Raw genomic sequence first — 12,114 nt, 5'->3', positions numbered from 1 at the left:
CCGCCCCCGCCCTGCCACCCTCCACACCAGCAACATCACCCATCCTTGTGCAGTGGATGCAATGCACACAGACCTCTCACCATTCTCTTCTGTGCCCGTTGGAGGCCAGTGGCCTCAGGCCCCGATTTGTGTTATCTGAGCATCCAGGCCTGGCTTCTCTGCCCACTTTCACCTGGAGAGGGAGCTGTTGCAGGCTGGACTTTGGGTCCAGGGGTCCTTGGTTCTAGTCCAGTCTGCCCATCTGAGCTGCACCTGCAGGATAGGGATGACTTCCCACCTAACCGGGCTACGGTGGGGGGAAAGCCAGATGGCAAATACAAACTGTGAGAAGGTTGTGCACCTTCATTATTAGTATCTGGCCAGCTCCTCTCCTGCCCATCCCATGGCATGAAAAACAATTGCCCAGCTGACAGAGCAATTCCCAGGGCCTCAGGCAGGTCACTTAACCTCTCAGCCTCGGTTATCTCACCTGTAAAATGGGGATAACCTCCACGTAGCCAAGTTTTTAGGAGGCTGGGACAATATACATATCAAATAGCTGACACAGTGTTTGGCAGACAGCAGCAAAACACAAAGGCAGTACCAGCTGCTATTATTAAAATTATTCTGATCAAGAAATGCCTATTCACCCTTCCAGATGGCCCACATGTCACCTCCTGGGAACCTGCCTTATTTTCCCTATGGCAGTCGTGGCTTCCACCTCTGGGCTCCCACAGCCCCAGGGACCTTCTAGCACAGCTTTTTCACTTATTCAAGTGTTTAGTGCCTTATGCGTATGCTGAAGACACCGACCCTATTCTCACAGTAATGGGGAAGGTGAACGTGTAAATAGGTGGGTAATTTCAAAGCACCGAGGAGTCAGTAAAATGAGAAAACAGTAGAAAGTAAAATGGGGAGCAGCTTTTTATACTGGGTACTCAGGGAAGGCCTCACTGTGTTAAACAATTGTGTTAAAATTCCATTGTAGTAGTAATGGGATTAGTCAGCTGCTGTTTCTGCAGCCCCATTCACATCTCTGACTCCGACTGGGTTGCCCAGCAGGCAGGGGCTCCCTCCTGGGGCCAACCCCCAGGGCAGAGTTGAGAGGGAGGACAGAGAGGTGCCTAGAAGTGACCTGGCCAAGGTCACATACCCAGCAAGCAGCAGAGATAGGGCTCAAACCCAGTTTCCTCTGCTCCTTTGCCTCCTCTGCCATGGGTCTTCTACCCCATACACCCCACTCGCCCTCTCCCTCCCTGAGCAGCAGAGTCAGGAGCCCTGAGGACCTTGAGAAGGAACCAAAGTGAGGGCGGTGTCAGGTCTCTCGTCTGCTATAAACACAAATAGAGCAAGGATCCCACAAGCTCCTTCCTTCCAAAGCACTGCCCAGTCAGGCAACCCGAGCTGGTACCCACTGGCCTGGGTGTGGATGAGGTCAGCTTGGAGGGGAAGGTGCGGGGCTGAAGCCTGGGACCTTGTACCACAGAAATGGGATGCCCTGGGCTCCAGGCCCCGTGCCATCACTCTGACTCTGCAGCCATCTCTCCAGGGCAGCCAGGGCTGAGAAGCAACCTCCTGAGCGAGCACCTAGCAGGCCTGCCACACAGCGTCATCTGTGGTCAGCTGCCAGCATTTCACAGCCTGATGTGTGCTGTTAGTAGCAACCTGGCTTAGAGGAGGACCCTTGTCCCCCAGGAAGAATGACCTGGGCATCTTTGACCCAACCATCTTCATGCTCCAACAAAATCTCACTGGAAAAGTTTTATTGAAAAAAAATAATTGTACAAACAAGTTTTTGGTTTGACAGCAACAAAGGCTCATTTTATCCCATCCCTCCCCATCTTTGGAAATCTATTAAAAGAAAGAAAAAGTTCATCTCCATGATGTTTGACCAGAGTCTGCCCAGGAGCACCCCACCAAGTATTTCCTGATCCCCCCAACTGGAGCCAGGAATTCTGTGGGGGGTAGCTACCCCAGGGGCAGCAGCACCTCGTTTTACAGTGGAGTGGAGTTGGGAGGAGATTGGAACAGAGCTGGGGTGGGGGCTGAGGTGGTGGTAGTGTCAAGAAAGAGGGCCCACATTCCGTGAGGGCTTACCTAAACCCCAGCTCAATTCCGTCTCATGGGAGAAAGCACTTGGCTATAAATATGAACACTGATTGAGGGAACGGGAGGGTGGGGCATGGCGATACTGCCCAGGCCCCACAGGACGTGGGGCTGGGCGCAGTGCCATGGGATCTGGGAGCCCGTGTCCAAGCAGGGCGAACCCCGGCTGGAAGATCCGCTCCGACACACAGGAAGCCTGCTGTTCCCCCACCCGCCCACCCCATGGAACACCCAAGGTCGGTACCTCAGCTCACCCCACCCCCATAGCACCCATGTGTCTCAGGAGCCTGCAGCTGCCTCCTGCCATCCCACGCCTGCCCCAGGGCCCTACAACTCATCTCGCATCTTGTCGCCCTTGGGCCGGACCAGGCGCCCAATGAACAGCAGGGAGCCAGTCTGGGAGTCTCGAACCAGGAAGATGAAAGGGTGGTCAGCGTAGAAAAGCTTGGGGCTGCGCAGCTCCTCACGCCCATAGATGTCCTGGTCGAAGGGGTTGCCCTCCGTGTCCCACTCGAAGGCAGTGGCGTGGAACACACTGGCCAGGTACAGGTCCTTCTTGCCTGACATGCGTGACAGATCGGCCTTGTTCTTGTCGATGGCCTCAGTCAGACCCAGGCCAGCCAGGTGTTTCTGTGGGACCAGGGGGGTGCCAGGTGAGGCCGCTGTGGGCAAAGCTTCCAAACCTTCACCCCCCCACCCACCACCTCCTACAGTCTGTTCCTCAGAGCTGAGGTCACCACTCCCTGGCCACCTTCCGTGTGCCAGACACTGCGTGGGCACGTCACCTCTCATGACAACCCTTCTAAGTACTTGTCACCTCCACTTCAATGAGGAAACTGAGACTGGAGGGAGGGGGAGGCAAAATGTAGCCCCAACCCTGCCAAGCAATCTTGACCAGTGCCTCTCCAAGTAAGGGTCATTCTTGAGCAGCCAGCATCAGCACCACCCAGGAGCTCGTATAAATGAAACGCACTTTCTCTGACCCCAGCTCGGGGCCCCGGAAGCAGTACTCTGTGGGCAGACCCAGAGCCTTTCCACACACAGTCTTCACACTCTTCAGGTAATTCTCAGCACACTGAAGTTTGGGGACGGCTGCTCTAAGGACATTATGACCACAGCACGCTGGGGTTTAAGACCTTTCCAAAGTGAAATGATGTGTGGGATCTACTTCAAAATACTGGGATGAGGGAGGAATGGGTGTAGAGATGCATCCTCACTGCTCATGGACAGATGAAGCCAGGTGGCACATGAATCTATTTTTAAAACATTTTATACATTTTAAGGCCTGGCTGGTGTAGCTCAGTGGATTGAGCACAGGCTGTGAACCAAAGTGTTGCAGGTTCGATTCCCAGTCAGGGCACATGCCTGGGTTGCAGGCCACGGCCCCCAGCAACCGCACATTGATGTTTCTCTCTCTCTCTTTCTCCCTCCCTTCCCTTCTAAAAATCAATCAATCAATCAATCAATCAATAAATTTTAAACAACAACAGAAAAACATTTTATACATTTTCAGTCGAAAGCTAAAATGCACACCCACAAACACACATACACAGACACACCCTGTCCCTGGCTCTGCACAGCTCCCGGAAGCCAAGCACAAGCTCTTTCACCTATGAACTGCGCTGACACCCCAGCCTCAGCCCACCCCATTCTCCATTCAACAGCCTCACTCAACAGCCAGCACCCTTGAAGGCGTCTTGGTGGCCACCCTCTTCTCCCAAAGGACTCTTCAGATACCATACCACCTGGGAAGCCTTCGCTAGCCCACAAGACTGGAGCCATGCCTTTTGGGGCCTCAATCCCCCTGGCCTCCCTCTGTTTCTCCTTCCTGGCTCAGACCTCACTCCAGGCAGGGTCTGTGTCCAGGGCTCTCCCTGGTTCTCAGTAAGGAACTGAGGCTACAGTAAAGGACTGTGGGTGGAGTGCACAGCAGCCTCCAGGGCCCAGGCTCCTGCAGGGCAGTCCGCCTCCCCAGTGTGGCCAAGCAGGCCCTGGGGCAGGTGTCTGAGGCCCAGCTATTCCAGTCCCAAGACCTTGTGCAAGTCATCCACTTTGAATTTCTCAACTCAATCCATTCTGTGGACTGGTGAGTGGCGTCCACACCCAGGGTTCCAGGAAGACACAGGAGGAAGGAAGAAGGGTAGCAGGTAACAGCCACTGCAAAGGAAGGGGCTGGGGAAGAGCAGGGACAGGACAGGAGAGAGACAGTGACAGCTCCTCACCAGACACCTCAGCGCTCTCTACGGACCATTAAGGCTGCACTAGTCTCTGATGCGGAGCCTAAGCCTCACGTCAACTCCAGCTCGCTCTCGCCACTCTTTCTCAGTAGCAAGTCTGAGTCAGCCCCGGGGGTGAGAGGCCTGCCAAGAAACCATGCCTGGCACCCGGCAGGAACAAGATGGAAGTCTTCCCTTTGGAGCGGGTAAAAAATCTCTCTCCCTACTGACACAAAGGCTACCCTGAGTTTTCGCCTTGAGGACTGACTGCAGCTCCACCACCGACCAGCCAGGGTGACCTTGGCAAGTCACTGCTTCTCTCAGGCCACTGGCCAGGAGGGACAAAGCATGTTGAGCAGGTAGGTGAAGTTTCCAGCCACCCCGAGTGGCCACGCTGAAAGCCATACTTAGTCTTCTACTGTGTAGGGGGCAGTCTGCCAGCTCCATGAGTCCCCCCGCACAACTGCGGGCACTGCACTCTCAGAGGTGGCAAAGGATTAAGGGCATGGCCTCGAGCCAGATGCCTGAGTCATCAGTTGGGTGACTTTGGGTAAGTTATTTAAGCTTTCTGAACCTCAGTCTCCTCATCTGTCAAATAAGGTTGATAACCTAAGAAAGCTGTTTTTAGAATTGAGAATTTAAGACATATGAAGTGCGAGAAGAGTGCCTGGCATACAGCAAGTGTTCAGTTATATTTAGGTACTGATGTTATCAGCATCCTCCCAAAGGCAGGGCCTGTGCCTCCGTCACCAGCTACGCCCACAGCAGGGCCGCACTGTCTGGACACCCAGGGCAGCTCAGGACAGACTTCCTGAGCTGGTGAATGGGTGCCCCAGGTACCCCCTTTCTACAAGCCCAGGGACCCCTGAGTTGGGCCACCCCTTACCTGCAGGTCATGGGTCACCTCCACTACACCCTTGGGCAGGGAGATGGCAACAGCCCTCTTCTGCATCTTGCCCATCCAGGTCTTCAGCTGCTCTTTGGTCAGCATCTTCTCAAGGCGCTCAAGGGGCTCCACGTGGTGCGGCATGATGATGATGAGGCTGGAGAGCTTGTGGGCCAGGGGCATCTCCACGATCTGCAGCTTCTCTTTCTCGTCGTCATAGTAGTTGTAGAGGCCTGAGAAAAGAGCAGAGAGGGCACTGAGCACACTGTGGGCAGCTGTGGGCCAGGCCCCAAGTACCCTTGGACCCCCACCTGGCCGCCCGCTGGGCAAGGCAACCTACCTGTCCGATGCATCATCGTGACACCCACGGTGTAGGAGCGGGTCACCATGAAGCCTCGGTTGTCCACCATCTTGTGGTGGAACCTCTCATCCCAGTGTGCTATAGCAGGAAGCAGGATACAAGGTCAGAAAGAGGTGCCCCTTCCCTTGGGACACAGCCCTTCCCTTGGGACACAGCCCTCCCCAACCAGCCCTCCGGCCTCAGCTGCAGCCCACCTCCCCCTAAGCATCCAGCCCAGGGTACATGTTTCCTGGCTCTCCAGTTAGGGCTGGGCTGTTTCCACATGGCGGGGAATTCCTCAGGAGGACACTCCGCTCAGCCACTGCCATGTCCACCCTCTGCCTGTGCCCTGGGCAGGGTGGCCGGCAAACTACCCTTAAGTCTCGTCTGCAAGACCTATCTCTGTGTCCAGAAACGTGACCCAAAAAACCATGCACGTGAAGTGGCCTGAGGCCTGCTCCAACTCACAACCTGATCTGTATTCAAATCCATACTCCACCACTGACAGGCTATGAGACCTGCCACCCCTCCCACCTTGGTCCCCTTATTTGTGAAAGAGGGGTTACCTCATCCTCACAGCACACTGTGAAAGGAACAGCGGTATCCACACAGGTGAACCAAAATGTGCATTAACCCCAAATCAAATCTTCAGTTCAATATAGATGCACCTGGGCCTAAATCCTAGCTGAGCCTCAGTTTCTCACCTGTGCGATGGAGGTAACACCACCTGTCCCCAGGATTGTTTTGAGGATTAGGCATGATCACAGGTGTGGGGCTTTTCTCCAGCTCACTACTGAGACAGAAGTGATTACTGAATTTTATTAATCCCAAGACAAGCGACAGCACTTTTTGTGACGAAACAGAGTGGGAGCACATCCTCTGGAGTCCCTCTGCTGGGCTTGAATCCCTGTCCCACTCCTTCAGACACAGTGCTGCACCTCTCTGAACCTAGTGTCTTGTATGTGAAGGGTGCAATAACCCTCCATGGCTTGCCTCCATGGTTGCTATGAAGGTTCAATGACAAGCAGGGAGGTGATGGAAACCGGAAGCCCTGCCCCATTCCACCCCGCCCCCCGCCAGACTCACGCTTGAAGAACATGGCGTTGACCAGCAGCGCGCCATCCGTGCGCTCCACCTCCTTGGTGACTTCGGGCAGCTTGCCGTCGGTGGTCTGCGAGGCCCACTCGTTGATGGACTGCAGGGCGCTGCGCTTGTCACGGAAATTAATCTTGGAGTGTTCGCAGTTGTAGTGCTGCTTGCTGCTGCGCACGAAGTCCTCAGCAAAGCTCACCGAGCTGGGCCCATACAGGCGGCTGCCCAGCTTCCAGGTGACATTGCGTGCGGTGCTGTTGCTGAGCGAGCGCAGCAGCTCACCCAGGCCTGTGTGCACCTCCTCGTCACGCAGCTGCTCTGCACTCAGCACTGCCTTGGCCTGAGAGGCAGTGGTTGCCTTGCCGCCCAGCGACACGAGCCCCAGCGACGAGGCCACCACCAGGGGCGACAACAGGATGTTCTCCACCGCCTGGTCCTTGGCCATGGCCTGGTAGAGGCTGAAAGCCAGGCCGGCACTGCGCTCAGCCAGTGTGGCTGCCTTGGGGCTCAGCTTCTCAGCAGTGCCAGGGGCAGCTGCAGCCTCGGGTTTCTTCACCTCGGCGGCCAGGGCCACAGCCATGGCCAGGAGGCAGAAGGTGTTGGCGAGCAGGAGGGAGCGCATGGCTGGGAGGTGGATTGTGTGCACCACGGAGGACCTGTGAGGGCTGCAGAGAGAGCATGGCCCTGAAACCCTAGGCATCTCTTCCCAACCACCAGCCCCTGCTTTCCGGCTGCCACTAAGTTCCCTGGAGATGGGACCAAGACAGCACAGAGTTCTGGGGAGCCCAGACCTAACTCACGGTTGCCAGACTAGGGGGCCCTCATTCTGCCCATCTCGCAGAGTCCTGCTTTGACCCCTCATCCAAAGCAGGTTTCCTAAGAAGGCACCACATTCACCCAAGTGGCTTCTTGCCCTGCACTTAGAACGCTTAGACTGGCATGTTTTTATGTACTATTTCCATCCTAGCTAGTCTGTGACCTCCAGGAGGTTAAAAAGCCTGGCCAGCCTGGCTTCCCTCTACACCCCCAGTGCCCAGCACACAAAAGGTCTCAGCTGTTCCCAAAGGAACAGAAATCAGGGCCACTTGGCCAGCCCCGGGGTCCTCAGTTTGTATAAAGGTTTTCAACTTATACCACACTGGGGCCCTTTTCCGGTGGGGGAAAAATGTGGCAGGTGGACCAAGGGTCTACATAAGCCAGGGTGCCCGGGCAAAGGACACCATGTGGGCTGGAGCCAGAGGCCCATTCCTACCCCACGCCTTTCATTCTGCCCTGGACATCAATGATTCTCTGGTTGGTTCATTCATTAAATGGGAGAGGCCAGATACTCCACTCTGCTGCCCCAAAGGTGACCTTTCAGAGTGTGTGCAGGCTCACGTGTGTGCATACCCACCCCTCTGAGCCTGTCTCCACTGTCCAAGTTGTAACTGCCACCCATCTGCTCCCAGCCCCTGGAGTGATGGGAAATCCCCAGGATAAGAGCTGGGTTGGGTGGGGAAATAGGTTTCCTGAGAGGAAGGATAATGGGGGTGGGGGTAAGTTTCAGCTCAATGGAGCAGTGACACCCCTCCCCCTCACCACAGGCAGGCCAGATGTGTGTTTGGTGTCCCAGAAGCTAGGGACAGCTGCTGCCATAGGCCATCTGCTTTGTGGCCTCAGGGATGCCTTCAGGTCCCCCTTCCAAACCAGAGGCCCCTAGAAGCCTCACTCCTCTCTCTGGGTCTTCCAAACACAACAGTCCTTCCACACAGGACACCTCCACACTCCCCCTCCTTCAGGTCATTATCTGCCTCTACTTTATGCAGCAGGACAGGGCAAAGGGTTGGAAAGGAAACCTCGTGGAGGCCGGGACCCACTGATCTGGCAGATGCTATCCTTTGGTCCTCAAGGAAGACGGAAAATTCAGAACCCTGGTGGAAGACCCTCAGGACTTGGGCCTGACTGCAGGAGCACTGGGTTTGTGGGGAGACTCTACTGCTGCAGCCGCCCTGTGAGCCCAGGCGGCATCCCTCAACCCTAGGCTGCCCCTCTTTAGAGGTGTGGGGTGAAGAGAAGCAAAGGGTACATGGGGAGAGAGGGAAAGCCTCTGAGGTCCACAACTGCCTGGGTGAAGGCAAAAGAGAGATCTATAACCTAGACTAGGGATTTCGGAGGTCCCACCCTAAAGTACAGCGTGGGGATGAGACGGCTTAGGGCCTGGCTACCCTCTTCCAGGCCCTCGCTCCTTCCCCACCAGGCCTGGAGCCTCCAAGGCGCTGACCATATAATTATTGTACAAACAAGGACACTCGAGAGTGGAATGAGGACAATAGGCACACGGTCACCTTCTTCAAAGGCTACCTCTCATTTGGACAGCTGATGCCAGAGTTCAGACCCCTAAAGAGGCCACTAGCTTGCCCTTGGGAGACAGTCAAGGAGCCCAGCACACAGCCCTGCCAACGTGGCAGACACCATCTTCACAGCCCCCACCCCAGCCAGCAGGACCTCAAAGGGCTGGGAGGGGCTTTTCAAGAAAGCTCCAAATGACTAGTTTGGGATTCCTCAGGCAGCCACACAGCTGCGCTCCTGCTCCTGCTCCTGCTCCAGTGACGTGGCAGGCTGGAAACTGAATTATCTCCAACTGCCAGAGGGGGGCTTCCCACCTGGGAAGCAGGAGGCTTGGGTTCAGGTCCAAGGGTTGCCAAGGCACCTCCTTGCCTTAGCCTTCAGTGTACATACGGGCTTCTGCAGGGAGATACATGGCCGCGGAGAAGGGCTGCCTGCTAACCCTGCATCAGGAGCGGAGGAAGGCACGTCTCTGCAGGCAAGCAAACCTCCCACAGCCCAGCCCGTGTTGTCATGGAGCAATCCCAGCCCTTAGGCCAAAGTCAGTCTATTTACAGGCCCACAAAGAAAAATACACCATCAGATGCCCACAGCGAGGCAGAGACTGAGTTGAGACTGGATTCGGGGGTTTTGTAAGAAAGAGGGAAGGGAAGCAGTTGCCAGAGGGGCCACAAGAAAGGGTCTCAAACACTTGTAGGGGTCTAAAGTACCTTGAAACTGCCTCATGGGGAGGTCAATGCCTGCCTTTTTCATTCTGAAAGAAAACAGAGGAGTGAGGAGGGCGGGGTAGGGCAGAGCTGGGGTGTTGGTGAGGAAGGGCCTGGAGGGCTCAGCCCCCAAAAGGGACCCCATCTACAGCCTACAGAGCCCTGCCCTGCCCTGGCACGAAGGAAGGCCTAACGAGTCTCAGATCGAGGGGGACCTTGGAGATGGTCCACCTCACCGCAGAGTGGGAGAAACGGAGGGGTGAGGCCTTCTAGCACAGGGCTCCTTCCTCCCAGAAGCCCCCAGAATCCCTTCTGAAGGCCGAATGTGGTGTCTTGTTACACAGTAAGAAAATTTTTTGCTGGGAATCCTGGTGACCAGAGACAAAAGGAGGAGATGGGGAGGCCTCAGGAAGGGGGAGGGGGAAAGGGCGGATGAACAAACTGAGGACCGGAGGGTGTGGTCCGGCCCAGACACTTCCAGGGAACCAAAGCCCCATAATTTTCCCCGGTCTCCACCCGGGCCCTGCAGCCCAGAGGGACCAGCCGGAAACCCGGGAAGAGGAGGGGCCAGGCCTTCTGGCCACGCAGTAAGCTCTTTCATTCTTCTTCGTCCACTTCAGCCGTCCCAGGAATGTCCTACGTTGGGGGCATTCCCAGCCTCCCAGCCTCTAGAAGTAGCCTTAACCCTGCAGTTGCTCCATGAACCAGGAGGCAGTGGGCAGAACTCAAAGCCTTGCAGTCAGCTCCCCCTCCACACCCGACATGCGCGGCCGACCCGGACTCACCCCTCTCCCCCATTCCTTGTCCCTGCTAGGGTCCCGTCTCAGCACCCCGGCCCCAACCCCACTGTGTCCTCTCGGCTGTCACACCCCTGCCCCAAACTTTGTGGAACCCTGCACTCTTTCGGGATCCTCCCAGTGCCGCACTCCCCAACCGGCTCTGGTCTCTGCCCTAAACCCTCACGATCGCCCAACCACTGCCCCCTGGCCCCGGGCTCTCGATCCGAACCCCTCAGCTGCCCCCAAAGCGCCGGGCGCTCCGGTCTGCGGGCTCTCCGGGTTGGCCTCCTGGGGGCCGCCCGCCCCGCTCTGTCCCTCGAGCGCCCCCGCCCCTCACCTGGGCCGGCTGCGCTGGCGCCGGGAAGGAGGACCTGCGCGCAGGAGCCGCGGACGGATTCCACTCCCCGCCGCTCGACCTAGCCCCAGCTCTATATATGGCGTCCCCTCCTCCCGCCCGTCCCGAGAAACTTCTGGAAAGTTAGAAAAGCTTCCGGCGGGCGCCCAGGCTCCGGAAAAAAAAAAAAAAAAGCCAAAGACCTCCCCCAAAACCGCCCCGGCCCCCGCCCTCGGCGGGCAGTCTCCCAGCCCCTGGGTCCTACTGCCCCCGTCGTCGGATGGGCGCGGGGGAGCCCTGCTGTGGAGCCGGCGCCCGGACCCGCAGGATGTGCCGAGAGCGGGCGTCCCCCGACTCAGCGGAAACTCCGGATCTTTGTGTCCTGGAGGTCGGGATGGGGGGAGTTCTGACTGCTGAGCTGGAGGGAACACAGGGCTACAGGGTCCGGCTCCCCCAGAAGCGCCCCTCCTACCCCCAGGCTCCCTGCACCAGCCAGTTTACCCGCGGCCGCACATTCCTTCCAACATCCCATCCATCCCCTGCTGGGACCGTGCCCGGAGTGGATCCACTGCCCCACACCCTCACGCCTGCTTTCGAGCTGACTTTATTGGGTCCCTCTATACGGCCTCTCCTCGTCGGGGCCCCTCTCCTCTCCATCTGCAGTTTATCCTGAGCCCCGTGGTAACTTCAGTTACCACCGTGAAGGGGAGAGAGACCCGAACCAGACCCAGTACCTGAATCTCACCCCGGAAAGTCTTGGAGTGATAGAGGCACAGATACAGGGGAGCATCAGTGATCTGGCGGGGTTCACAGGAAGGAAAATCCTGGCTGTCCACTAGTGTGCTGTGTGACCCTAAGCAAGTTGCTTTCCTTTTCTGGGCCTCAGTTCTGGCTGTGAAATGTGCTGAGTTCTTCCTTGCTTTCTTCCAGGTCTATCTGTCTGTCCTGCGTCATCCCTGCCTGGGGGGGGGGGCCTTCCGACCCCCGCCCCTGCTGGGTCCCCTCCCTCAAGTTCCAGCTCTCACTATCAATTCCTTCTACCCCACCCTCCCACAACTGATAGCCCCTTGATATAGGAGCTAAGCTGTTACTCATTTTTGTTCTGGGTTCTGAAGACACAGCAGAGAACAGGACAAAGTTCCTGTCCCCCTCCCCCACCCTGAGGAAGTACATCCTTAGAGTGGTGTGTGAATATTAGTAGGGAACTCAGGAAGCCAGGAGGTTATTTAGGACAACCTTCCTCTCCCCCAATCTTCTTTAACAGTGAAATGATGGGTAATAGATGGGCACAGTATGGAGCAGAAGGGACACTTCATTCATTCACCTCACTCACTCATTCCTTCAATCAAC

At 56.7% G+C, this 12,114-nt stretch overlaps 1 protein-coding gene across 2 annotated transcripts; it reads right to left on the bottom strand.

The window, feature by feature from the left end:
* Positions 1 to 1,727: 1,727 nt before the first annotated feature.
* Positions 1,728 to 10,930, bottom strand: SERPINH1 (serpin family H member 1). 2 transcript variants are annotated; one of them, XM_045818016.1, is made up of 5 exons: positions 10,768 to 10,930; positions 6,614 to 7,284; positions 5,528 to 5,626; positions 5,188 to 5,420; positions 1,728 to 2,715 (listed from the first exon to the last, which is right to left on the bottom strand). In XM_045818016.1, the coding sequence occupies exons 2-5, from the start codon at positions 7,239 to 7,241 to the stop codon at positions 2,413 to 2,415; spliced, it is 1,263 nt and encodes a 420-aa protein (XP_045673972.1). In that variant the 5' UTR covers positions 7,242 to 7,284; positions 10,768 to 10,930; the 3' UTR covers positions 1,728 to 2,412. The 2 variants fall into 2 exon arrangements, with proteins under 2 accessions (XP_045673972.1, XP_045673973.1); XM_045818017.1 differs by lacking the exon at positions 10,768 to 10,930 and adding an exon at positions 9,655 to 9,679.
* Between the last annotated feature and the right edge of the window lie 1,184 nt (positions 10,931 to 12,114).

The sequence above is a fragment of the Phyllostomus hastatus genome, unplaced genomic scaffold (assembly GCF_019186645.2).
Source record: "Phyllostomus hastatus isolate PE091 unplaced genomic scaffold, TTU_PhHast_1.1 phas_scaffold_317, whole genome shotgun sequence".
NCBI classification, from domain to species: Eukaryota; Metazoa; Chordata; class Mammalia; order Chiroptera; family Phyllostomidae; genus Phyllostomus; species Phyllostomus hastatus.
This window is presented reverse-complemented; position numbering and strand designations above follow the sequence as displayed.

Excerpts from the sequence above, each read along its gene's own strand:
- SERPINH1 (XM_045818016.1), bottom strand. The coding sequence starts at position 7,241 with ATGCGCTCCCTCCTGCTCGCCAACACCTTCTGCCTCCTGGCCATGGCT. Across the intron at positions 5,421-5,527 it reads CACGATGATGCATCGGACAG|GCCTCTACAACTACTATGAC; the intron begins GTAGGTTGCCTT and ends CTCTTTTCTCAG. Across the intron at positions 2,716-5,187 it reads AGGTGACCCATGACCTGCAG|AAACACCTGGCTGGCCTGGG; the intron begins GTAAGGGGTGGC and ends CTGGTCCCACAG.